The 23,701-nt window shown below is 46.7% G+C and overlaps 1 protein-coding gene across 2 annotated transcripts; it reads left to right on the plus strand.

The window, feature by feature from the left end:
- Positions 1-96: 96 nt before the first annotated feature.
- Positions 97-23,514, plus strand: BLTP3A (bridge-like lipid transfer protein family member 3A). Of its 2 annotated transcripts, none has more exons than XM_062626562.1 (21): positions 97-232; positions 6,236-6,398; positions 8,233-8,370; positions 8,821-8,912; positions 9,117-9,306; positions 9,741-9,881; positions 10,163-10,333; positions 11,137-11,314; positions 12,343-12,429; positions 13,240-13,404; positions 13,892-14,034; positions 14,385-14,526; positions 15,060-15,253; positions 15,946-17,486; positions 17,724-17,920; positions 18,417-18,568; positions 18,677-18,824; positions 19,346-19,617; positions 20,431-20,539; positions 21,069-21,184; positions 22,556-23,514. In XM_062626562.1, the coding sequence occupies exons 1-21, from the start codon at positions 189-191 to the stop codon at positions 22,679-22,681; spliced, it is 4,509 nt and encodes a 1,502-aa protein (XP_062482546.1). In that variant the 5' UTR covers positions 97-188; the 3' UTR covers positions 22,682-23,514. The 2 variants fall into 2 exon arrangements, with proteins under 2 accessions (XP_062482546.1, XP_062482547.1); XM_062626563.1 differs by having other exon boundaries at positions 8,332-8,370.
- Positions 23,515-23,701: the final 187 nt, after the last annotated feature.

Here is a 23,701-nt window from a genome sequence, read left to right on the forward strand (position 1 = left end):
TCTAATGATGCTCACTAATGATGCTCACTAATGATGCCGAGCACCGGTACCGGGGCGGGGGTGGGCGTGGGTCCCTCGGTTGCGGCGTGCGGCGGGGCCGCCAGGGGGCGCGGCGGGGCGGCGCGCGGGGGCCGGCGGGAGGTGGCGGCGCGATGGGGTCCCGCGGCGGGCGGGCCTGACCCCGCGGCATGGCCGCCATCATCAAGAAGCAGATCCTGAAGCACCTCTCCCGGTGAGGCACCCGCGTCCGGCCCCGGCAGGGCTGCGGGGGGGGTGTGGGTGAGGGCCCGGGCTCCGAGGGGCTGCTGTGGGATGTGGGGACCGCAGGGCCCGGCTGCCGGGCCCCGGGGGTGGTGAACCGAGGTCACGGTGGGCTGCGAGGGTCCGGAGGGGTGACTGAGGGCTGTGGAGCTGCCGCGCCCCGGGTGGTGACGGAGGTCCCGGGGCGCTGACTGAGGGCCTGGGGCTGTGGAGCCCCCCCGGCTCTCAGGGCTGTGTCCTGCGGGGAGCAGGGCCCTCAGGCCCCCGTTGTACGGGAGGTGCCCGGCCCGGTCCCCGGTGCTCAGTGCTCTGCCTCGGTGCCGACTGAGGGCTGCATTGGCTGTGACCCTTCGGGATAGCTGTGGGCCTGGGCGGCGTGGATACAAGTGGAAGAGAGGAAAGGAACGCAGTGCACAGTAAAAGGTACGGAGGGCAAGAAGGAACGCTGCGATTCCTGACAGACCTGGCGCGCGTTTGGTTGGCATTTTCATTGGTATTTTGTCATTTCCAGTGCAGTTCATTAAAGGCAGTAAAAGGTGCGTTGAGGAAGACCATCAGCTGGTGCTTCACGTGTGAGTCAGGAAATGCAGCTTCAGCTGTGGCTCTGCCACTGACCTGGAGTGAATGGCCGTGCCTCAGTTTCCCTGCCATTGAATTGAAAAGAGCTGCGTGAGATCTAACGGCTCTTGTGTTATCTCATGGCCACGGGCACGTCCTCCCCCTGCATTGCTGCAAGATCAGAATAACATGAAAGAGAGAGGTGGTGTATCTCTGGGCATAGCGAAGGGACAGCATTACACAGTGCTTTTCTTCTCCATGCACTGGGAGCTGCAGGTGATCGAGTCCTTTCCAGTTTTACTGGTGAAGAAACTCAGATACAAAAGTGAAGGGCTTGAAGTGACTTGTGCAGGCTTGCGTGGTGTCAGTGCTGGAGCAGGGAGGTAAGAGCTGTGAATCCTGGCTCTCTGGTAGATCCTGAAGGTTTCTGGAACCTCAGAAGAATCCCCACAAACTCCAAGCAAGCAGTCTCCTCAGTGAAGTGTCTCTGTGGCAAGTCTAAATCACTGGTTGTTCAGTACTCCAGCTTGTTAGGCACTGTACCGGAGTGGAGGGCCATAGAGCTGCTGCCTGACCTGCTCATTGTGCTAATTTAAATGTATTTCTAATATCACAGATCTCAAGGCTGTCTCATTCCACCTCAGATCAGCATGTTTTGCTGGTTCTGAACTCAGTTATCTTGTCAGGAGGCAAGCAGAGGTAGATGAGAGCGGTTAGAAATGGAGGCTGAAATAGAGCGGGGCTTTGTTACTTGGTACCACTCCTCCTGGAGTATGGATCATTTTATTTCTTTAGTGAATACACTTTTCTTGCTGGTGCTTTTACTTCATTTTGCTTTTTGGCCTCTGTTACCTTGCAGTGTTGCAATGCGTTCCTGATCAAAACCTCCCTCTTCGTCCCTCCAATTGGGCCCGTGGTTGGCATTTCCCTGTGTCTCCTTTGTGGGGTTCCAGGGGGCCAGGATGTCCTGACAAATTCTGCAGCTCTACCTGTTTTCCTGCTGGTTGGACTTACTGTGGTGTTTGGGGTGGTTGGTCTGATCCTGCCCCTTTCATAAGTGGTGTGGATGTGCTGCAGAAGTGCATCTTGAACACAGTTTAAGGTTGTATAAAACAGATGATGCTTTTCCATCCTGGCTTTGTTGCCTCAAAATACCTCAGCTTCACACTCCCTTTGGGTTGCTCTTTCAGTTCTGCTTATTTGCCTGGAAGAATTTCTCTGCTGAATCATTAAACAGCCTTTATTTTCTGCTGTTCAGTCTTCACGTGAAACAATTCCTTGTTCCTCTTGTTGTGGCTTCATTTGAAGTCATTTCTGCATGGGGTGTGCTTTTGTTCCCGTTCTGTCTGGAGATTTACAGGGAGCAGGATCAGGGAAATAGGAAAGCTGTTTCACACCAAGTGCTAAGATTAAATGAATCCCATGTCTAATCGAATGACAGTGGTCACTTGTGGTGATCTTAAAGCTGGGTTTTGCTGTTGGTGACACAGCTGAGTTATGAATGTGTTTTAGAGGCTTAGCCTGTGTTGTGTAGCCTGTAGCCTGTATTGTGCTTTAGCAGCTTAAATTCCTAGAGCAGAAGAGCCTAAAAACTTGCAGTGCTTTCACCATCTGTGCTCTTCACTCTTTTGTCCTATATTTAGCTTAGAAAAGAAAACAGATGAAGTAGCTTCACTTTTTGGTGCTCCTGCACTGGCACATGGCTGCAATACTGGGGTGGCAGATTCTGCAGGAAGAGGATTGAGCTGTTCCAGCTGGGACAAAGGGCTCTCCCTATGAGCTGTCTGGAGCAGCAGCTGCTTGCGCTGTGTTTGAACTTGGATGTGGTTTGAGCTCCTCCGATGCTGTCCAAGAGCAGTACATCAGGTGTGTTTAGCAGCCTGTAAGATTCATGGAAGTCCCTCTATTGCTTTAAAATAAAACCAGTGATGTGCCTTTATGTCTTTTGTTTGAAAGTGGCCTCTTTTATTGTCTTTTTTAACAGTGCTCAGCTGTAGCAGATACTTGATCTCACCTTATAAAGGTGGTATTTATCCCCATTTGACTAAACAGGGAAACTGTGGCAAGCCAAACTGCCCAAGCCTATTAAATATAATGCTTTGGGGTTTGGGTTCTCAGCACTGCAGTGCAAATCCTTACCAGAATGATTTTTATTGAATTTCAGTAGGAAGCTCTTATCCCCTGGTGGGTCTGTTCCACCACTCCCCACCAGCATCCTGTTTCACAGCTTTAGTGCTCTTTCACTATGTTACTGTTCTTTTTGATACACTAAACAGAAGCACTGCCCTGGTTTAGATGTGTCCTTAGGTTTTTCTTCTCCATTACGAGCTGAAAGCAGCTTCCCCATCTAAGCACGCTTAGCTTGGGATGAGCATCTGAGACACCAGTGTTTTGATCCTTCTTTACAAGTGTGAGAAAGCTGCTCTGAGTCTTAGCCTCTTCCCCAGCTGTAAGCTGATCGCTGCCCACAGCAGCCTTTGAGCTTAATGGGACCAAGTGCTTTTTATTACCTACCTGTTCAGGTTGTGTTTGTTTTATTATGAGTATCCAGTCCCAAAGTGGACATGACTACTTGATTCCAATACCTAAAGGGGGCCTACAAGATGCCTGGAGAGGGGCTTTGGACAAGGGCCTGTAGGGACAGGCCAAGGGGAATGGCTTTAACCTGCCCGAGGGGAGACTGAGATGAGCTCTTAGGCAGAAGCTCTTCCCTGTGAGGGTGCTGAGGCGCTGGCACAGGGTGCCCAGAGAAGCTGTGGCTGCCCCATCCCTGGCAGTGTTCAAGGCCAGGTTGGACACAGGGGCTTGGAGCAAGCTGCTCTAGTGGAAGGGGTCCCTGCCTGTGGCAGGGGTTGGAACTGGGTGAGCTTTAAGGTCCTTCCTAACCCTATGCCATGATTCTATGATGATTTTATGATTACCACAGCTTTCAACAGACCTGGTTCTCTAATGCAAGATCAGGGATGCTCATGTGTTTGCCTCTGGAGGTATTTGGTCTAATTTTCAGCAGTACCTGAGATTTGTGGGTGCTCCCAACAGTACTGTATTGCAGACACTCTGCATACACCTGCATCTCCCCACCAGCAGAGCAGCTACTGTAGCACGCTTGGAAGGTGTTATTTCATTGTGTGGATGCTCAGAAGCTGTGTTGGACTTGGCCGCCTTCCTGGGTGTGTTTAAACAAGAGGGCCTCTGGTTAAAGGGAGTAACAAGTTTAAAGTGAATGTGTCAGCCTGAGATGCTGACAGGTGTGTTATAAATTTGGCCTTTAATCAGTTGTCAGTGTGTACTTTTGGCTCAGGGGAGGGAGGTGACAGCATTACACAAGCAATGTCTGACACAGGCTTCTGTGGCAGTGGAAGACTCTGTAGCGGCAGGGATCAAGGTAAAAAACTCACAGCTGTTTGTGCCACCCTCCTCTCCCATGAGCTGGTGCATCCGTGGCATAGAGTTGACATCATTGGCTCTTCATAGAATCATAGAATAGTTAGGGTTGTCATCATCCACCAGACCTTCTCCTGACAAAGCATTTGCTCTGAAAAGGCACTTTTTTGCCCCAGGAAACCCTGGGTTGACTGACCAGCAGCTGCTCTGGCCCCTCAGCCAGTTCTGCACTGCACCTCGTGTTCTTGTGGTGACCACATCAGCTGCCATCCCTGCAGTGCTGCTCTGGTTCCTCCTCCCCTCTTTTAGCAGTGACTTTTTTCAAGATGCCCTTTGTTCCTTTCACAGAGAAGTCCCCACACTGCTGGTGCAGGGGAAAGAGAGTGGCAGCATGTGACTGTGATCCTAATCCTGCTTACGTTGACAAAAGGGTCTTTCTCTTGCCCTTCTTTCTTTCTCTTCCCCTTTTTGCACCATGGTACAGCATTAGAATTAGCATTAGCATGGAGGAATGTGTGGAATAAGTCCTAGCTGCAGTAGTGGGTAAGTACTTTGGCAGGAAGTCTTTGAATCCTGTGACTGCAGACTGCAAGCTACCTTGGTGACAGCCCCTTCTGCACAGAAGGGTTGTTTGATAGAGACAGCAGTCCTGGAGAAGTATTGCTGAGACACAGACAGCCTCTGAGGCCTGCTGCCCTCTAAACTGGCTCTTATGGCCCTTAAGGGCCATGGTGGTTTAAATCAAATGTCATGGTTTAAGCCCAGCCAGTAACTCAGCACCAGCAGCCGCCTGCACACCCCAAAGCCTTCCCCCTCCCCAGACTGGGTGGGAGGAGAATCAGGAGAGTGTAAAACCTGTGGGTAGAGATGAGAACAGTTTAATAACTAAAGTACAATAGAATACTACTGCTGTTAATAATGAAAAGGGAAATAAGGGGAGAGAATATAAAACTAAAAGGGAAAAGGAGGGAAAAAACCTAACAAAACACTAACCAGCAGTGATGCAGAATGCAATTGCTCAGCACCCACTGACCAGTACCCGGCCTGACCTGAGAAGCGATCATTTTCTTCTCTCCAAATCCCCCCAGTTTCTATCCCAAGCATGACATGCTGTGGTATGGAATATCTGTTTAGCTAGTTCAGGTCAGGTGTCCTGTCTCCGCTCCCTCCTCACTGGCAGAGCATGGGAGACTGAAACGTCCTTGATCAGGGTAAGCAACAACTAAACCATCAGTGTGTTATCAGCATTGTTCTCAAACTAAAGCCAAAACACAGCACTGCACTGGCTGCTAGGGGAAAAAAACAGCTGAAACCAGGACAGCAAGTCAGAGGTGTTCAGTTCTACACCTGAATACACTGCTCTTGAGCAGTCCAGCTGAAATAGTTTCACTCACTGTATTTAAAGCTCAGGCACCTAAGGTTTCTGAAGATACCAAACTGCATTGCGTACAAGGGAGGTGGAAACAACAGAAGCCCTTGGGAGGAGGAATTGAAACCAGAGAGAGCCACGGGTGCTGGTTGCCAAAAGGAGAGGAATTAGTCTGTGTGCTTGGACCAGCTGACCAAAGAGCAGGCTGGATGTGAGGCTGGTGTTTAAAGAGACAGCCATAGAAGTTAATTTATTAATGAATTTGTACTTTCCTGTGTCGAAGACTTCAAAAAGAATCCAGATAATGGAACTCTGGGGGAAGTAAAATTGCTGAGCTGCTGCAGTTCCTCTTGGTTTTGTCCTATGGCAGTTTTGCTGGCTTCTAGGTTCTCAGTGCTTTAGAATGAATTTTCACGTTTCTCAAACTTGAATTTGATCTAAAACAAGTGAACAAAGAAGTTCTTCAAATGCCAAAGTGTGAAGATCTTTTATTGTTGTTTTTTTTTTTTTCCTGGAGGAGCCAACGTGCTCTGGGTTTAGAAGTGTCAGGAATGGTTTAACAAAACAGCAAGCAGCTTCTTACACTTAAAATGGCTCCCTTAAAATCTAATCTTAGCAGCTTTGCTGGGGTTATTTTAGAGTCGCTTCTTTCTTCTCTTGTAGGTTTACTAAGAATCTCTCTCCAGACAAAATCAACCTGAGCACACTGAAAGGGCAAGGGCAGCTGACCAACCTGGAGCTGGATGAAGAGGTGCTGCAGAATGTGCTGGAGCTGCCCACCTGGCTTGCCATCACTCGGGTGTACTGCAACAAGGCATCTATCAGGGTGAGCAGGGGGGGCTGCGCTTGCATCCCCAACCGCAGCTGAGGCTTTCTATAGGCAACTTCTGTTTGTCACTTGGGAATTTCTGATGGAGAATCATGATGTGATTTGATCCACACAGATCAAACCCTGTGCTTTAGGGGTGAGATTTGCTGATTCAATACTAACAACAAGGGTTTCACCAAAGGCCACTCCTCCTGATGGTGGCTGGCAGCAGATGGTAGAGGATGCTGAAAGAAGCGCAGGGAGAATGTGCTGTGGTCCTTCCTCATCTTCAGGTGACTTGTTAACCCAGCAGTGAAGTGTCTCTATTTAATAGCCACTGATGAATTTCCAGGAATGAGCCCAGATGCTTTCTGGACCCACGTATTTAATATCCAGAGTGTGCTATGGCAAAGAATTTCACAGCTCAATTACATTGGGTTTTGCTTGTACCAAACCTTCATGTGCTAGCTTTAGTTGATAACCTCATGGTACTGTTACTGGAAGAAGCAGTGAACAGTCATTCCCTGTTCATCACCTCTGTGTCACTTTAGGTTTCACAGACCTCTGGTAATTCACTCCCATTTCCCTGCTATTTTGATAGCAAAGGAGTTTTCTGTGTCTTCCCTTAATCCCACTGACTTGGTTTCCTTTTAATGCTAAGGAGGTGACACAGACCTTCAACGGGAATACGAAGCAGGGAGGAATGGAGTGCAGTTCTCTGAAAGCCTAATTATGCTATAAAAATAAATGTAACTTCAGGCTAAATTGTTGAAAATGCAGTTAGTGAGAAATGCCTGAATAGTGCATGTGAAAAGCTGCACTTTGCAGTCAGTCATCCTTTAAGCCCACTCGCACCCGTTTCCATGCATCATCACTAACTGTGCATGCACTTGCACTTTTGCACACAGAACTAACTCTTCTATAGGTCCTTCTTCCCTTTTTGATATGAAATGCCAGATTGTTTAATCTCAGGTGGTGCTAACTGTAGTTGGATTACGTGAATGCAGAAGTTTTTAATATATTGAAGAGACTTTCTATAAAAGAAATATGATTCTACTTTGCCAAGTGACAGTAAAATGAGCCTGTCTCACTCATCTGATCTGCTCTGTTTTTAGAGTCAGATATGCTTAATTTAGTAACGAGCATTTGTTCTCCCTCCTACAACAACTGCAAAGTATGTGTTGCTGTAAGAAAATAAAATGGATCTTTTTGGTTTGTGCAGTCTTCAAAAGAGTTACCTGACTGCCAGGAACAGCAGGAATTAATTGTGAACTTTAAGGACAAGAACGTTCTCCAGAAAGGAACATGATAAAATCAGAATTTGATCTGCAGAATGCCTGTTACCTGTGATGATTTGCCTGGAGAAGTAAATTGTGTGGAGACCTCATAGTAGCCTTCCAGTATCTGAAGGAATCTTTCAAAGATGCTGGAGAGGGACTCCTTAGGGACTGTAGTGATAGGACAAGGGGTGATGGGTTTAAACTTAAACAGGGGTGATTCAAGCTAGATATAAGGAAGAAGTTCTTTACTGTGAGGGTGGTGAGGCACTGGAATGGGTTGCCCGGAGAAGTGGTAAATGCTCTGTCCCTGGCAGCTTTGAAGGCTGGCTGATCAGAGCCTTCGGCAACATGGCTTAGTGGAAGGTATCCCTGCCCATGACAGGGGTTTGGAACTGATGATCTTGAGGTCCTTTCCAGCCCGAACTGTTCTATGATTCTGTGGTACGTGAGATTCAAAAGCTAAGTTGGATTCATAAGTCTGGTGGCTGAAATGTCTTTTCACTTGTCTGTGGGAGCCTGTTTGGCCTGGATACAGTGAGACGTGATGGATTGCTGCTGTGGTCGTTTCTCAGAAAAGTGGGGCTCAGACTTTGGACTCAGATGGTTTCCTGCAGTATCCCAAACTTTCCAATGCAGAGAGAACTTCTGTAACCTCAGCTTTATTGTTTCAGATCCAGTGGACAAAGCTGAAGACACACCCGATCTGCCTGGTAATGTTTCCTCTTGTTCATCCCTTTTTTCCTCACTCCTTTTCATCTCTCCAAAGTAAGAAAAATTCTGCAAAGGGAAACCTTGAAGTACACGCTCAAATCTTCATTTTACCTAAATCCTCAAGGCCCTTAGCACACAGGAGAATAGTCCTGTTTTGCCACAGGAGACCTCCCACAAGACCCACATTTCACTGCAGGATGGAGCTGGACTGAGCTCTCGGTGAAGTCCAGGGGAACTGTGTGCCTGCTTTCTGTTGTTTTACCCCCCCCCCCCTTATGGGGATTCCAATTGCCCAAAGTTAATGGGAGCTTTAACATGTAAGACTCTTGGGAGAATCAAGAGACTGCAGAGATGGGGTTATTCCTGCCACAGAGCCTCAGATCTAAGGCTGGTGGGCTGAGCTTGAGCCCTGGTCTTGTATTTATTGTTCCCCTGGTCTGTATTTGCAGTACCTGGATAAAGTGGAGGTAGAGATGCGAACATGCGAAGAGCCTCGGCCACCCAATGGACAGTCTCCCATTGCTCTTGCTGCAGGTCAAAGGTCAGATCTTGAGCCCCATGTTTTCATTGTAATGTGTTACTGGGGTATGGGTGTTGTTGATGGTTAATGACTGGCCCCTCTGCATTCACATTTAAGTGGCTCTAATATTGCTTAGAAACCTCAGAGCCTCTCTGTATGTAGCCTTACACCTACTGGGCCTTTTGTTGTAAGAGGTGATGACTTTGAGGGGTCTTCTCTTTGCAGTGAATATGGCTTTGCTGAAAAGGTTGTGGAGGGGATGTTTATTGTTGTCAATTCCATCACCATCAAGATTCATTCCAAGGCCTTTCATGCATCTTTTGAGCTATGGCAGCTCCAAGGCTACAGTGTCAACCCAAACTGGCAACAGAGTGACTTGCGACTCACCCGCATTACTGATCCACAGAGGGGAGAGGTAAAGTGTTACCTGATGTTGCTGTCCTAATGGGCACAGAAGGGTGGCACTCGTGTCCCAGACCTCTGGGGTAGTTGGGCTGGTGTCTGAGTTCTTATATAGTGATGGTAAGGAACTTTTGGTGAGCCTGCTGTTTGCTGGGACAGGGTGGCTGAGAGTTGACTTGTGTTCAGAGCTTTCTCTGAGCTACTCTAAACTGAGTAAAACTGGAGTTTTGAGTGCACTTGTAGTTAGTCTGGTTGTAAACTCGGTGTGAGAGAGGGAGTTAGATGTTACCTGGGATGTAATTTTGATTTTGTACTGGAGTCGCAGAAGAAAAGTGTCTTGAGTGATTTTCTGTGGCCTTGTTCCATTCCAGGTCTTTTAAGCATTTATTTTAATCTTTGAAATTGTTGAAAATTTCAGCAGTTTCCTATTTTTCTCCTTCTGGGTAGGTTTTGACATTCAAAGAGCTCACCTGGCAGACACTTCGCATAGAAGCAGATGCCACTGATAATGGTGATCAAGATCCTGTTACTACTCCTCTGAGACTCATTACCAACCGGGGGAGGATCCAGATCTCCCTCAAGAGGAGGGTAGGAGTTTCTTCCATACTTCCCAGGATACAGTCTCACTGCCTCGTGTGGTGATGATGCATATTTCCTCACACATTCCTCAGCGGCCATTCTTTTCCTTCACAAGTGTTGAGCTCAAGCTGCTGTATTGCTCTCTGTTTTCTGTTGGAGACAGCTGTGTTCTTGCCAAATGTCAAAGCAGAGTATTTCCTAGGGGATTTTCCTACAGCTTCTGTGAGTATGGAGGGTGTGTGTATATGGGTGAAGTTCTTAAAGTCCCTGACTCATCTTTGCTTTTTCAGACCAAAGACTGCAATGTGATGGCATCTAAGCTTATGTTTCTCCTCGATGACCTGCTCTGGGTGCTAACAGACTCTCAGTTGAAAGCAATGATGAAATATGCCGAGTCTCTGAGTGAAGCCATGGAGAAGTCTGCCCAGCAGAGGAAAAGCTTGGCACCAGAGTCTGTACAGGTGAGGGAGTCATGTTTTTGATGTTGGCCTGCCAGGAAAAAGGCAAGAGAGAGTTTCTGTTTGTGTGATACCTGGTCCTTGCTTAGGGAACTGGTAGGCTTACCTGGTATCAGATCAGCATCACATTAGGCTGTTGTTGGGTAATAAAGCGACTAAAGGAGTTGGTTAGAATCAGCCAGGTTGGAAAATACCTTTAAGATCATCAAATCCAACCATTCCCCAGCACTGCCAGGGCCACCACTAACCCATGTCACTGAGGGGGTCACCTGCATGGTGTGTGAATACTTCCAGGGATGCGGACTCCACCACTGACCACTCTCTTGGGGAAGAAAACCTGTCAAATAACTTATCCTTTTGGTGCCTTCAATCCAGAATGTTCTCCTTTGGTCTTTCAAACACAACCAAGATCTGATTTGTGCCCATGAATTCCTTATTGTTTCAAGAGTTTCACTTTGTCCCAGGGCCAGGATGCAGTAACTGCGTTAACTATGGCCACCAAGTGCAGGTACACAATATAGCAAGCAACATCCTGTCAGGATTCCTAGCAGGAATACTTAGCCCTTTTTTGTCCATGAGTCTTAAAGTGTATTTCAAGGTAAGTGCTTGATGTAGGGGAAGCATGATCACAGACAAAGGTTTTTGCTCAGGAGAACATAGGAAAGGATCCAGATTTCTCTGCTTTCTAGGAATAGGTCCCTTGCAGTCTGGAAGGTTGCGTGAGTTGCTTTTAATTGCATTGTAACCTCTCCCCTTTATTGTTTTGTTCTTTATTAGCTCTTACCAAGCTTGTCTGTCCCTCCTAGATCACACCACCTGCACCAAGTACCCAGCAGTCCTGGTCTCAGTCGTTTGGAGTCAGCCCGAATGCAAGTAGCATTGGTCAATATTTTGATAAGCATGACATGAAGGAGTCATCATATCACCTGCTCATCTCACACTTGGATCTGCACATCTGTGATGACAGCCACACTCGAGAGCCAGGTAACTGAAGGACACATCAGGAAGATGCTGCAGGAGGCAAACACTAATCTGGTCATCAATTTTGTGTCTTGAATGAGGATTTTCCTCTGAAAACCAAGCATCTTCCATGTTACTGTTTCCCAATGAGGCAATAGCCAGTTGTTCAGGCTGATGGGGGGCTGATGATCAGTCCTGTATGTCTGCACTAGGTATTGGAAAGCCTTTGTCCAATCTTCATTGGACAAACATGGGGAAATCCATCCGTTTGACGTGGATCTTCTTGATCCATCCGTTTGATGTTAGATCTGCTGTAGGAGCAGTCTGGTTTGAGCAGTGGGAATAAAGGCTGATCATTCCACTTGGTGAGAAAACGTTTGTTTTGACAACATTCAGGACATTCACAGTAGGATAGCTACAAGGATTCTTTGCCACCTTTGACAGACTTGCCAACCATGTTCTTTTCAAACAAGCCTTTGCTAACTAGTGCTTGTTTTGCTCCCAGTTCTCCCCTACAATTCTAAGTACTTTTTTCTCTTTTGAGGCAAATGTGCCCCCCTTTTTCTGCACAGCCATCTCTGTTCCAAGTTGTACTCTTGGCTTTTATGCATATTCCTTTAAAAAGGTAAAAAAATATTCTCCTACCCATGTCCACCACTATTCCAGATATTTTTGAATTGGTCTGTGTACCACTGTCTCCTGAGCTGCTGTTGTCAACATCTTAGATCACTTTTTCTACATGTTGTAAACACAAGTGCTGGTTGTTGTAGTGGGAATTATAATTGATAGGGGCCTGGGAAACAATGGGATCTTGCATTTTGGTATTTGAGATTCTAGGTCTGGTTCTTACCATACAAACTCTTTGGCCTGTCACATTCAGTTGTCCTTTTCCTTGCCTAGGCCAAGATTTTGGTGCAGCTTTTGATACACATAACACTGGCCATGGTGACAGTCACTCAATGGTAGTGATCAAAGTGATGTTTTGCATTCTCCTGGATCAGGACTTGGGTTGCAGAGCTGATCATGGTTTTCTTTGCTCTGTGTTTCTGCAGGTGCTCTGAAGCATGGGATGCTGGGGGGTGCCATACAGCTGACCTTCAGGAGGATGGCTTTTGATTATTACCCTTTCCACAGGGCAGGTAGGGGAGTGTGTGGCCTCCCAGCTTGAGGAGGGGGATAAAAAAAGAATTTGAGGAGCAGTGATGCTGCATGGCTTCAGGCTTGCTTATTTTCCATGCTGTCTCGGGTTTTTTTAACATTGATGTAAAGAAACATCCAAAATTCAATACAAACATGAAAGCTAGAAAACTACTTAAAAAAGCAAATAGATGAGAGGAAAAGATAAGAGCCTTTCAGAATTACTTAGAGACAGAAGCTTAGGCTTGAAGAAAAGCAACAACCTCAAAAAGAGTTGAAGAAGAGTGATGCTGTATGGCTTCAGGCAGGACTGGAAGAAAGGCCTTAAATCCTCATGGGCAAGGTTAACCTCATTTACCTGTTGGTGGATGACTGACAAGTTGCTGACAGAGCAGAGTACAAAGAAAGGAATAAGTTGCTGTGTGTTATAAAGCCATACATTTGAAACTTTGGATTCTTTTTCAGTTGCTTAAACTCTGTATCTGATTCGTAGGTGTACCTGATGAATTTGGAAGGGTTATGGGATGTATCCCAGGTGAAAATCTGTTTGTGGTTAACTGAAGAATCAAGGAAAAGCGACCTTGACATTTTTCTTAACTTTCAATTTGGAACATTTGCTGGTAGGACCAGCTCTGTTGTGTGAAAGCCTGTGCTTGCTTCACAAGCACTTAGAATGCTGCATATTGTGTATTCCAGGCCTGATATCAATAAAGAGGAATGCTGTACAGATTTGCAAGTATTTGAGGGGCCCAGGAGGGTTGTGTGTGTACAGGAACCTCAATTTTAAAGGCAGAATGTTTGCTTTCATGCAGGAGATGCCTGCAAGCACTGGGTGAGGTACAGTGAAGCAATGGAAACACGGGGGCAGTGGGCACAGAAGTTGGTCAGTGAATTTCAAAGCAAGGTTGAGAAGCTTTATGAAGAAATGGACCCTGCATTTGCCAGGACTCCGCTTTCCCCCTTCAAAAAGAAACCAGGTAATGGTAAACTCATAGTAAAGCAGGAGATGGTAACAATTTTGCTCCATCCAGCAATATCTCTAGATGCCTGTCCTCAGTTTAGCAGGCTGGTTTGGTGCAGAGATCCAAACCATGCTAAAAAACTTAAATATAATGGCAAGAGGCAGTGGCTATCGTACTGGAATAACACTGCAGCAGGAATGGACAGGCTGCAGTGGTTCCTTTTTCTAGCTTTAGTTTTTTATTGAGTTTCTCCATAAATAAATATGTGAGGAATAAATTAAAGCCTGTCTGAAGAATGTATTTTCTTGCTATAAAGCAGACTTGTCTTTCACAATGTTCTTCCTTCAGAGGTCCTGAGTGTGTTTTCCTGTGTAGCTGTGTCCGTTTGGTTTTGGGGCTGTTAAATCTGCTCTGTAAACACATACTTGTTGGTATTGATGGTGAAGTTTGCTGTGAAGAAGATGACTAAAACCCTGCTGGTTCTGCTTCTCCATCCCAACAGATCCTTCATTGAGTCCTCATAAAAGCCCCTTAGAGAAAGGCCGTGTACCTCCCACAAGCTTGCCACGACTCCGGCACCCTCCCTGGAACCGTCTTCGGTCCAGCTGTGTGGTAGTTCGAGTGGATGACCTGGATGTTCACCAGGTAGGGATCTGAGCAGTGTCTGGAGATGTTAATGTCACTTGTAAAAGAGAAATCTAATCTGATATCGATTCAAGCCATGCAAATCCTTTGTCATCCAAGACAATCAAAACTCTGCGTAGAGAACCCAAATGCCATTATTATGTTGCACATAAGACCTTTAAACCAAATATGAACTACTGATAATTTTCATGCTCAGAGGAAATTGATAACCAGAGTCTGCACTCATGCAAAAAGTATGTTTGATGTATAAATGAGAGGGATTCAATACAGGAGACTGCAGGGCAACCGGGACATTTTGTTTTGCCAAACTGGAATTCTGCTCAAGTGCATCCCGTTGTGTGTGTTTTCAGGTTTCTACAGCTGGTCAACAAAGTAAGAAACCCTCCACCTTGCTTTCGTGTAGTAGAAAATTCTTCAAGCTTCCTGATCAGGTCTCTGCAATCCACATTGAATTCACAGAGTATTACTTCCCAGACAATCAGGACTTTCCAGGTAATACACCAAGGTTAGCACCTTCTTTCATAAGTTTCTTAAAGAATTAAGAATTGACTGAATCTGCAGGTGTGTTAACCCTGTTACGTATTCTCTGGGTGTTCATTTTTGGTTACTTTTCTGCTGTTTGCCTTTCTCCTCTTCTGGGTTTTTTGTCTGTGTGAAAGTGGAATGGAGTTTGCCTGGTGCGAAATGGGGAGTGCTTGTAAAATAACCTGTTCAGGAGCATAGTGAAGGAGCTGCTGTCTGCCCAGCTCTCAGGGTTCAGCCTTATTGATTAGCAGTGGAGCCAGGAGTGTAAGGTGCTTTGGGTACTGCACCTTTGGTACTCTGCAGCTGGCTTGATGCGAGACTGAAACGCCTCATTTCTGTGGTGCACCACAGCTTCTCCCTTTTGTCAGGAGATCTGTCTTCCAGTGGATGTTGAAGCCCTTTGCATTGGTGTTGTCAGTGCAGGTTATACACTGAGCTGCAGACCACCTGAAGTGCCTTTCCTGCTACTATTAAAGTGTGTTGGTTCTGTTTCATTGTAGTGCCATGCCCAAACCTGTATGTACAGCTGAATGGCCTGATGCTTACTCTGGATACAGCAAGCGTGCTCTGGATAAACCTCTTCTGTCTGGATCTTTATCGCAGCTTGGAGCAGTTCAAGGCCATCTATAAGCTGGAGAACTCAGGCAAGCGTGATGAGCATGTTGACGTTCGACTGGATGGCTTCCACCTGAAGGTACCAGTCATTTCCTTCCTTTTTCAGTCTTCAGCGTTCTTTCTCTCCCTGTTGTGGAAGGAACATGAGGCCAGGACATATTTGGAGTCCAGAATGAGAAAACAAAACCTCTGCCTTTCTCTAACTTTCTCCTGTTTACCACTTGTGCTGGTTTTGCTTTGATCTATGGACTGTAAAACAGGCACTTGAGTTCTTGTCCAGAATAAGCAAGCAAGTCAGTATTTATGAAAACAGTTTCAAGGAGAAATTAATGGTTCATGTAGTCAGAAGTTGTTTTCTGGCCTTTGGAAACCACTTTGACCCTTGTACCATTTCCATGTCCTGTGTTGGTTGTCATTGACCACCCTTGTTAGCAGTTTGGTGAGGAGGCTAAAGGCCTACAAGGTATAGTGTAAGTCCTTGCAGAGAAGGAACAAAGCGAATGTTGTAAGTTGAGCTGCTGCATAAGCAGTGCATGTTAAAAGAACCTAAAACAAAAACCAGTTTAAAATCCCTTGTGTCTGATTCATTTCTCTTCCCTGATTTGTAAATGTTATTTAACTTTCAGATAGAGATAAATTGAGACTCTAGTCCAGCACTTGGGATTGTTTTAGACTGAGACTTCTCGATTGTTCGTGTATTCCACAGCCGACCTTCTGTGTCAATGCCAGGATCAGCCTTTGATAAGTCCTCTTCTCTTTGCTTTACTGCAGCTTAACATCCCTGTGGAGAGGAAAGTCGCTGACCATCGGGATCGCCCTCAGGCACTCTGCATTTGCACGTCGGAGGTGACAGTCACCAACACCCGCCACGCTCTCCTCTGCAGCTGCCAGGACCTCCAGAGCCTCTTCCGTAAATTTGCTAGTTCAGAGTTCTTCCACTCCAGCTACACCAAGTTCCCAAGGTGTCAGGACAGCTTCAGCCTCCTCCACACCCTTTTCTTGCGCCATGCCTATGAGGTGGATGAGAGGCCTCGCAAGCATCCTGGCTTTCCCCACCTGCCATGCAAGCCCTCAGCCTCTGAAGATCTGTGGTCTATGAATTTCACTGAGCTTTCCCTGGACTTTGAGGGGGCTGAAAGCTCCAAGGGCAGAGCCCTTAGCTTTGTTGACCCTTTTCCCCTTTCCATTTGGGCCTGCCTTCCCAAGAGATGGGGACAAGCTCAGATATCTAAACGACAGGAATTGGCAGCCTCTGAGCTGAAAATCAAGCCTTCTGCCAGCTTTAGCAATCACTCAAAGGATGAGCACCTTTCCAGAGACCACGGGGTTTGTCAAAGATCAAAGACTGACCAGGATCTGAAGAACATCTACAAGGTCCCAGAGACGATGGATGCCTTGGGAGAAGCTAACTTTGAAGTTGATGATGGAGTAGATAATAAAGAGCTGGAAGCCTCTGCCGATATCCATGTGCTTGTATCCTCATCTGTCCATGTCAAAGTTCGTCTCAACCACTACCAATACTTGGTGCTACTCAGGATGAAGGAAGTTCTGCAAGAGCTACAGGAGCAGTTGGCCCGAGATACCCAGGAAGTGACTGGGTCTCCTTTAGATCCCGTTTCTGCTTGTGTAGGAGTTATATTCCACACGGCTGAAGTGGCCCTAGTCATGAACCCCGCACCAGGGTCTGTCTTGGAACCCAGATCCCTTGACTCGGACACAACAAGCCTGATTGAATCTGAGCTTTCTCCTTCAGACAGTAAGGAAGGGCTTGCAGCTGAAGAGAAGGAGCTGAAATCGGAGGCCACGCCGGAGAAGGGAGTATGCAGTACTGCAGAGGTCCCAGAAGACAGTGGGAGTGAAAATACAGGTACCAGTGTATCACTGGAGAGACTCCCAAGATCTGCAAGTGATGAAGCTCTGAGTACGGCTCCAAACAGTAAGAACATAGAGGAGAAAGGTTTTGTAGAGGAAGCACATGAAGCTGTGGAAGCCTTGGTTGCAGAAAGACCAGCAGAGACCAGCAGCCATCCTCAGAGCCCTCCTGCTCTACCTCCCAGCCCAACCTCAGACACACAGTCGTCGGGGAGAGGAAATATCACTCTCAGTGGCCAGGCAGAACTCATCCCTTTGAAGAACTTGGAGGTGGAGTTGTCTAGTGCACTGCATATCACAAAGGATGCCACAAAGGAAGCTCTGCACGTGACTATGGACTTCACCAAAGAAGCCATGTCTATAACAAAAGATGCTCTGAGCCTGAGCCGGGAGAAGATGACCTCCACCATGCAGAAAATGCTCTCTCTCCCCCCAGCCAAGTGAGTGCCATCCTCCTGTGCTGCCCAACAGCAGCAGTATGGCTGCAGGGAAGGGGAAAATGTAGGCTGACTGCTCCCTTTCTTTCCATATTGTTTGGATTAGAAATAGGTTAGATCTTCATCTCTTGGAGTTGGTTTAAGTACACTATAGTCTGTCTTGCAGGTGTTCAGAGCCCAGCCCAGTATCTGTGTAATCTGAAGACTGTTTGCCTTTATCACTTCTTTCCCCCCTGGTAGGGATCCTGTGCCCAAAGCTGAAGAGGGAGCAGTGACCCCAGGCGGGGCTGGCAGCACCCGAACACGTTTCTTCTCCATGAAGAGGACAGCATCCCAGCATTCCTTTGACACCACATCTGTGGATGGGAGCGGCCCTGAGGATGGGCTGTCCGTGGACAGTGATGGCAGTGATGGCTTTGTGATGCTCACAGACTCTGGTAACAAGCACTTGGTGTTATCCTCTCCCCCGCTCCCCCATCAGTGAACAGTTTTCTGCCATGGGCAATCGAATGGTGCTGTGTTCATGTGGAATTCATTTGCACCACTCCTCCTTTTGAAGATCAAGAATAGTTCACCCATAATGGTTCTTTTTGCTTTTAGATGTACCTTTTCTCTGAGATGAGGAGTATAACTGAGTGGGGAGGGTGCCCCCTGCACATAACAATGTTTTTAAGGTCCTTTGGCCGTCCTAGAGGAAGGGCTGTAAATGTGTGCAGGTGGGTGGATGGTACCTAGCACTTAGGAAGGGTTTAATAAGTGCTGGTTGGAAATAAGGTGCACTGAGCATTTCAGTGAACATCTTTCTCCAGCTGCTCAGATGAATTTAAGCAATACAGAGCTGAAGTGAGGGTTCCAGGTTCAGGTAAATGCTGAGATCAGGACTTAAAATGTGAAAAAAAAGGCAGAATCGAGTTGTTGTTACTTCCATTTCAGAACCCAGCCTGGACCCTCTTCCCTCAGGGCATCTTCCTCAGGTCCACAATGACACATGCAGTAGAACAAGCCTGATGACAGAGGACAAGGGTGGAGTGTCTCCTGAAGTAAACAGCTCAACCTCACAGAGTGGAGACCCCAGCCTTCAGCTGGTCAGAATTCTGTTCCTTTTCACTGTAATACTGTCTCTAAGCAAATCTGGAAGTGAACTCTGCAGTGGTGTTTGCTCTAGTAAGCGAGCTTGTCACTTGCTGTTTTAGGTGTCAGTCCTTGTGCTGAAGATGAATGAGGTGAACTGTGGAATAGAAGCACGAGGTGATGATTTGTCAGTTGCTTTACAAGTAATGAACGTGGTTCCAGAGCAACTGAACAATGTTGGAATGTGGCAGTATCTGCGTGGCTATCTGGGTAAGACACTTGCTCTTGGATTCTGCTGCTTGATAGCTGCACTTTTATAACTGGCATTTATACTGGCCACCCTTGGGGAATATTCCATTTTGTCTGGTACTTCAGTGTTAATGTTTAATGCATTTAGCATTGAGTAAGACTTGTGTGTGAGGGAATGTGAATGATAAGAATCTTTTCTATCAGTGGTTCAAATCTGGCATTTGAAAGATGTTTTCAGAGTGCCTCCGTGGTCAAACTCTGTGGTGCTTAGTAATCATTGAGGGGGATATTTTTAATTCTGCTAGGATGTATGAAATGAATTAGAAGAGTGAGTAAATCTATCTGTGGGAACCCTGAAGTTATTCCTGCCCTGAGAATAATGCTTCTGGGCTGGGGTACTTCTTCCTGGGAAGAAAATTAACTCTCTCCCAGCCAAAACCAGGACAGTGAACTTGACTGCATTCTGCACCTGGATAGTAAAGGGCTTTTCAAGATACCTGTTTTGAGTTAATATCTTCTGCAATGAGATCTTTCTGCTATAGCTCTAGGAGATCCGGGTATAGAGAAGCCTATGGGAGGTGAAGCTGGTAAGACCCAGCCAGAAGTGTGCTTACGTTTTGAAGTAGGACCTGATGCTGCTGTGCGTTCACCTCTTGCTGTTCAGAACGGCTTCCTTCACATGCTGGTCCACAGTTACACAGCAGAGCTCTTCATGTCCTTCCTGACCAACCTTGGCCCCTTTCTTGAGGATGAAATAATCCCAGAGGTGATCCCCATGGAGATAGAAGTTGTGGATGCCAAAATCACACTGAAGGTGAGTGTGCGATCTCCCCCAAGGGGGTAGCCTGGGCAGAGCTCGCTTGCAAGATTCTGCTTGGGAAATGATGCTGTGGGGCCTACATAGAGTTTATGTGTCCCTCATACTGTTTCATTTTGCTTCTATAAACTGCCTTAGGGATGAACGAGTGACACAGTAGAACTGTTGTGATCAGGTTGTGGAGAAACTGGGAGCCTGACGTTCACATTCTGTCCCCAGCTTTGTTGATGACCTGGTTTGCAGAGAATTAACTGCCTCTTCCCCCAAGTGCTTGACTGAAATGGGAAATATTTTACCTTTTCTGTAAAGATGTAGAGAATAACAGGGGAAAAGTGTTATGTAAAAGGTAGTTGATATTTAGGAGGGAGGCACTGACAAAAGTTCTTGATGAAACCTTTTTGCAGTCAATGCTTTGGCTCCACTGTCAAGCAGGAACCTGTGTTGCTGCTGCACAGCAGCAGGAAGATCCCCAGACTTAAGGATATTAGCTTCTTTTTGGCCAAGGAATGTTGGCTTATGTGTTTGAATTGGGAATTTGTAGGATGGCAACTGTGAGGACAGCCTTCAGGGTGATAGCCATAGGCCCCAACCTTTGTTACAGATATGACACAACGTGGTTCTGATGTGTGGGACTGCTTTCTACACAGATTGAGGCTCACACATGGCCTTGTATATAGAGCCAAGCTTCTCCATGTGGTGGGTGAGCTCTGGCAGTGCTACTCCTGTGAAAGCTGGGGGCAAGGGGAATCCTTTGCAGAGTTGCCAGAGCTGTCACAGCAGTTAACCTCTTCTCTGCTTTGTTCTTTCCAGGATGACAACCCCCAGGTATATCCTACCTCCCCTGGCCCTATCCCTATCACCTTGGCAGTGGATCACATCGTTGTGAAGCGCAGAGATGATGGGGTGTTCTATGTAACAGGTCAGCAACATTGGGAAACTTGGGTTGTTCACCCCTATATTCTCCCCATTCTCTTCACACTGGGCTGTGCTGGAGGTAAAGTGCTCTGCTGTGCCTGGTGCTGGAGGAGCCTGGAGCTGAACTGGAACAGAATGGGCAAATAATCTTCCATGTTCAGTGCAAACAGCCAGGTCCTTTGGCCTCTCTGCTGTGTAAATCTCTGGATTGATGCATGTCTTGCTGCTTTTGTGGTTTTGTTTGCACAGTGAGTTTGATACCACAGGCAGAACAGGTTAAGACCCAAACCAGGGTACTGGCAGCCTGAATTCATGCCTGATGTTTCCTTGAGCTAACACAGGACAGACTACTGCTTCTTCCCTTGCTTTAGTTTCTCCATTTTCAAATGAGAATGAGATTCTAACGTACTACACAACTCCCTTGGGTCCCATTTAAAAAGAGGGGGGAAAAAGCCAGTTCCAGTTACTCTTTTTGCCCTGAGAACCCAGCTTATAAATGTCCACATGTGAATGTTTTCTCTGCTTCTTTCCAGCTCTGCAAGGGGAGGACTCACCAGAACAGGAAAAACCTGTGTCAGTTCTTCAGGAACAGAAGGCCCTGGCAGAGTGCGTTGAGGCAGCCCCAGTCCCAGCAGCACATGGACTGCAGGTGAGTCACTGCTGCCTGTTGCTGTCTGGACAGCCAGGAGGCTGGAAAATGAAGGTGTTTGTCTTCATGTGTTTGCAGTTACTCCTGGGTGTGGTGCTGCACATGGGGAGTGCACACAAAAGCAGGCCTGTACCTCCTTTTACAGGCACTCTGAGAAGTAAGAGTACCTTGCCCAGCACAGCCTCTTGTTCCCTTCCAGAAATCTGATGGTTTGTTGTGTTTTGGGGATTTTTTTTTTCCTGATTGACCCCATCTCTTCCCACTGTGTCCACTTCCTTGTTAGAATAACAGCAACTGGGAGGTTCCCATAAGAAGGATGTGTTTTGTCAGAGCAGAGTAAGTCTTACAACCAGGGAGTTCCCAATTGCTTAAAGATTCTGCTGTTTGGTTTGAACCTTCTTTCCATTTTCATGCCTGTATCTGGAATTCAGGTGATTGACTCATTTTTAAGCATGTAGCGTTCATCTAAACTCCCTGTTTGATGCCAGGTTTACTTGATAAATTGATCACTTGCTATGGAAAATACATATTAAGGGAGCAGTGTGGCTGATGCAGGACTGGGCTGGGACTTTGGATTCTGTTCAGTAGTTGGTGACACATCACCTCATTTCTCATCTTTCTCTTTTCTGTTTAGTGCAGAGACTTTCTGTTCTTCCTGTTTATAACATCTTGTGAAGCAGGGCCCTGACCAGAGCTGGAGCACATAAGCATCACCATAGCTTAGCTTCAGTTTATTTTCTTACGTTATTGAATCCAATAGGAACAAATGCAAAGGCTAAATTCTTGGGTAAAAGTATTTCTGAGAGCCCAGGCTAAAAACTGGCCTGTGCCTTGAAACTGTAGTGGGATCTCACTGGCAGTGTTCAAGGGCAGAATTAATGTTGTTCATGGAGACAAGAAATAGGAATGCCAAGAAGCATCTGCTTGCTCCAGCTATCATCTTCATTTTAACAGTTCTTTAGAGGTGTATTAGGACCCCTTAGAAAAGAAGAATTTGGGGCAGAGCCTTTACTCCCCAAGCCCTGCTTTCTTTGTATAGTTATCTTCAGGCAAAATCAGCCCTCTGCAAGTCTTGTTCCTACACCTAGAAATGTGAAGCCTTGGGAGAACACAGTCATTAGACAGCCATCACTGGCAGCCTGAGCTGGCTCTAACAACAGGCATGGAAGTCAGTAGGCACCAGTATTGGCAAGTACTTCTGCAGCTCCAACTGGGTCATGTTGTCAGCGAGATGTGTATGGCTGTGTCAGTGTCATCCTGCTCAAAAGCTCCTGCTTTGGTTTTCTCTTTGAGCAGGTGGGTGCAGGCGGATCTGCCCTGTGGATTGCCTCTGGTGACTCCTGGTTTGGTTTTAATCTCTGTTTCTTGTAGTTAAAGGAAGTGCCAGAGTTGCAGAGGGAGCTTCAGACCATGAAAATAGCCCTTGCAGAAGCCAACATGGACAAGGCTCGCCTTCTGCAGGAGATTAGGAAATACAATCCCCTCTTCCAGCTTTGACAGAGGAGGCGCAGGCTGCAGCCGCTTAGGAGGAGCGGAGACACCACCAGCACTGAGGCACTGGTTTGATGATGTTGCTGCTGAACGGGTCAGCTTCCTGGAGACTCAGCACCCCAACTAATGGAAAGCAGCTGGAATTGCAAAATGAACTCGAAAGAGGGAGAAAGGAAGGAAAGTCTGGCTGAGCAACAGGGAAGGAACAAGGAGGAGTTGCCTGTTTGCAGCCACTTTCCTCTCTCCTGACAGCGTGGTGCCACCTGACCAAGCAGGGCAATGGTCAGCCCCCAAACAAAAGGTCAGGCCTACAAACTTGGGGCAGTTGTGGGGGGACCCCATGCCTCTTCATCCATAGGTGATAGTGGCAGTGTGCTTTCAGTCTTCAGCTTTCACTGTAACATCTAGAGATGGTCCTTGCTGGGGGTTCTGCTTCTTTCAGTTTTCCTTGTGTTCTTCCCCGATTGTGCAAACCAAGGAACACAAAAAAAAAGGAGAAAGAACAAAGAAAAAGTTACTTCACCACATCAGGAGTGACAGAGAATAGCAGAAAATGTTCCTAGGAGCTCTTACGTTCTGTCACATGAAAAATAGAGGTCAGTGGGAGATGCAGAAGGGATTTCCCCCTGTGGAGGAAGGGAGCTATAGGTCACTATTCTCTCAAGAGCAGGGTCAGGTTAGAAAAGAACTTCCTTGGGACTTCTTCCACCAGGAATTCGTTGTGTCAAGACAGAATCAGCAGTATATTAGAGCTGGTGTAGTTCATTCTCACTTAATCCTGTGATGTTTGGCTTTTATTTATGCAGAAACACAAAGGAATTTATTTATTTCATTACAAAGCCCTGTTTAAACTTTCTTTAATTGTACAGTCAAAAAAAACAGGGGTGGAGGCAGTTGGTTGGAGTCACAAAATGACCTATGCATTTCCTATACGCTGTCCTCAAACCATTCTATGCCAGAATTGAGCCAGTGGAGAGCAGTACTGTCAGCACAAGCACTTCTTCCTGCAAGACAGTGATGTCTGTG

The sequence above is a fragment of the Pezoporus occidentalis genome, unplaced genomic scaffold (genome assembly GCF_034315485.1).
Source record: "Pezoporus occidentalis ecotype Australia unplaced genomic scaffold, CSIRO_AGI_Poc_V1 ctg294, whole genome shotgun sequence".
Taxonomy (NCBI): domain Eukaryota; kingdom Metazoa; phylum Chordata; class Aves; order Psittaciformes; family Psittacidae; genus Pezoporus; species Pezoporus occidentalis.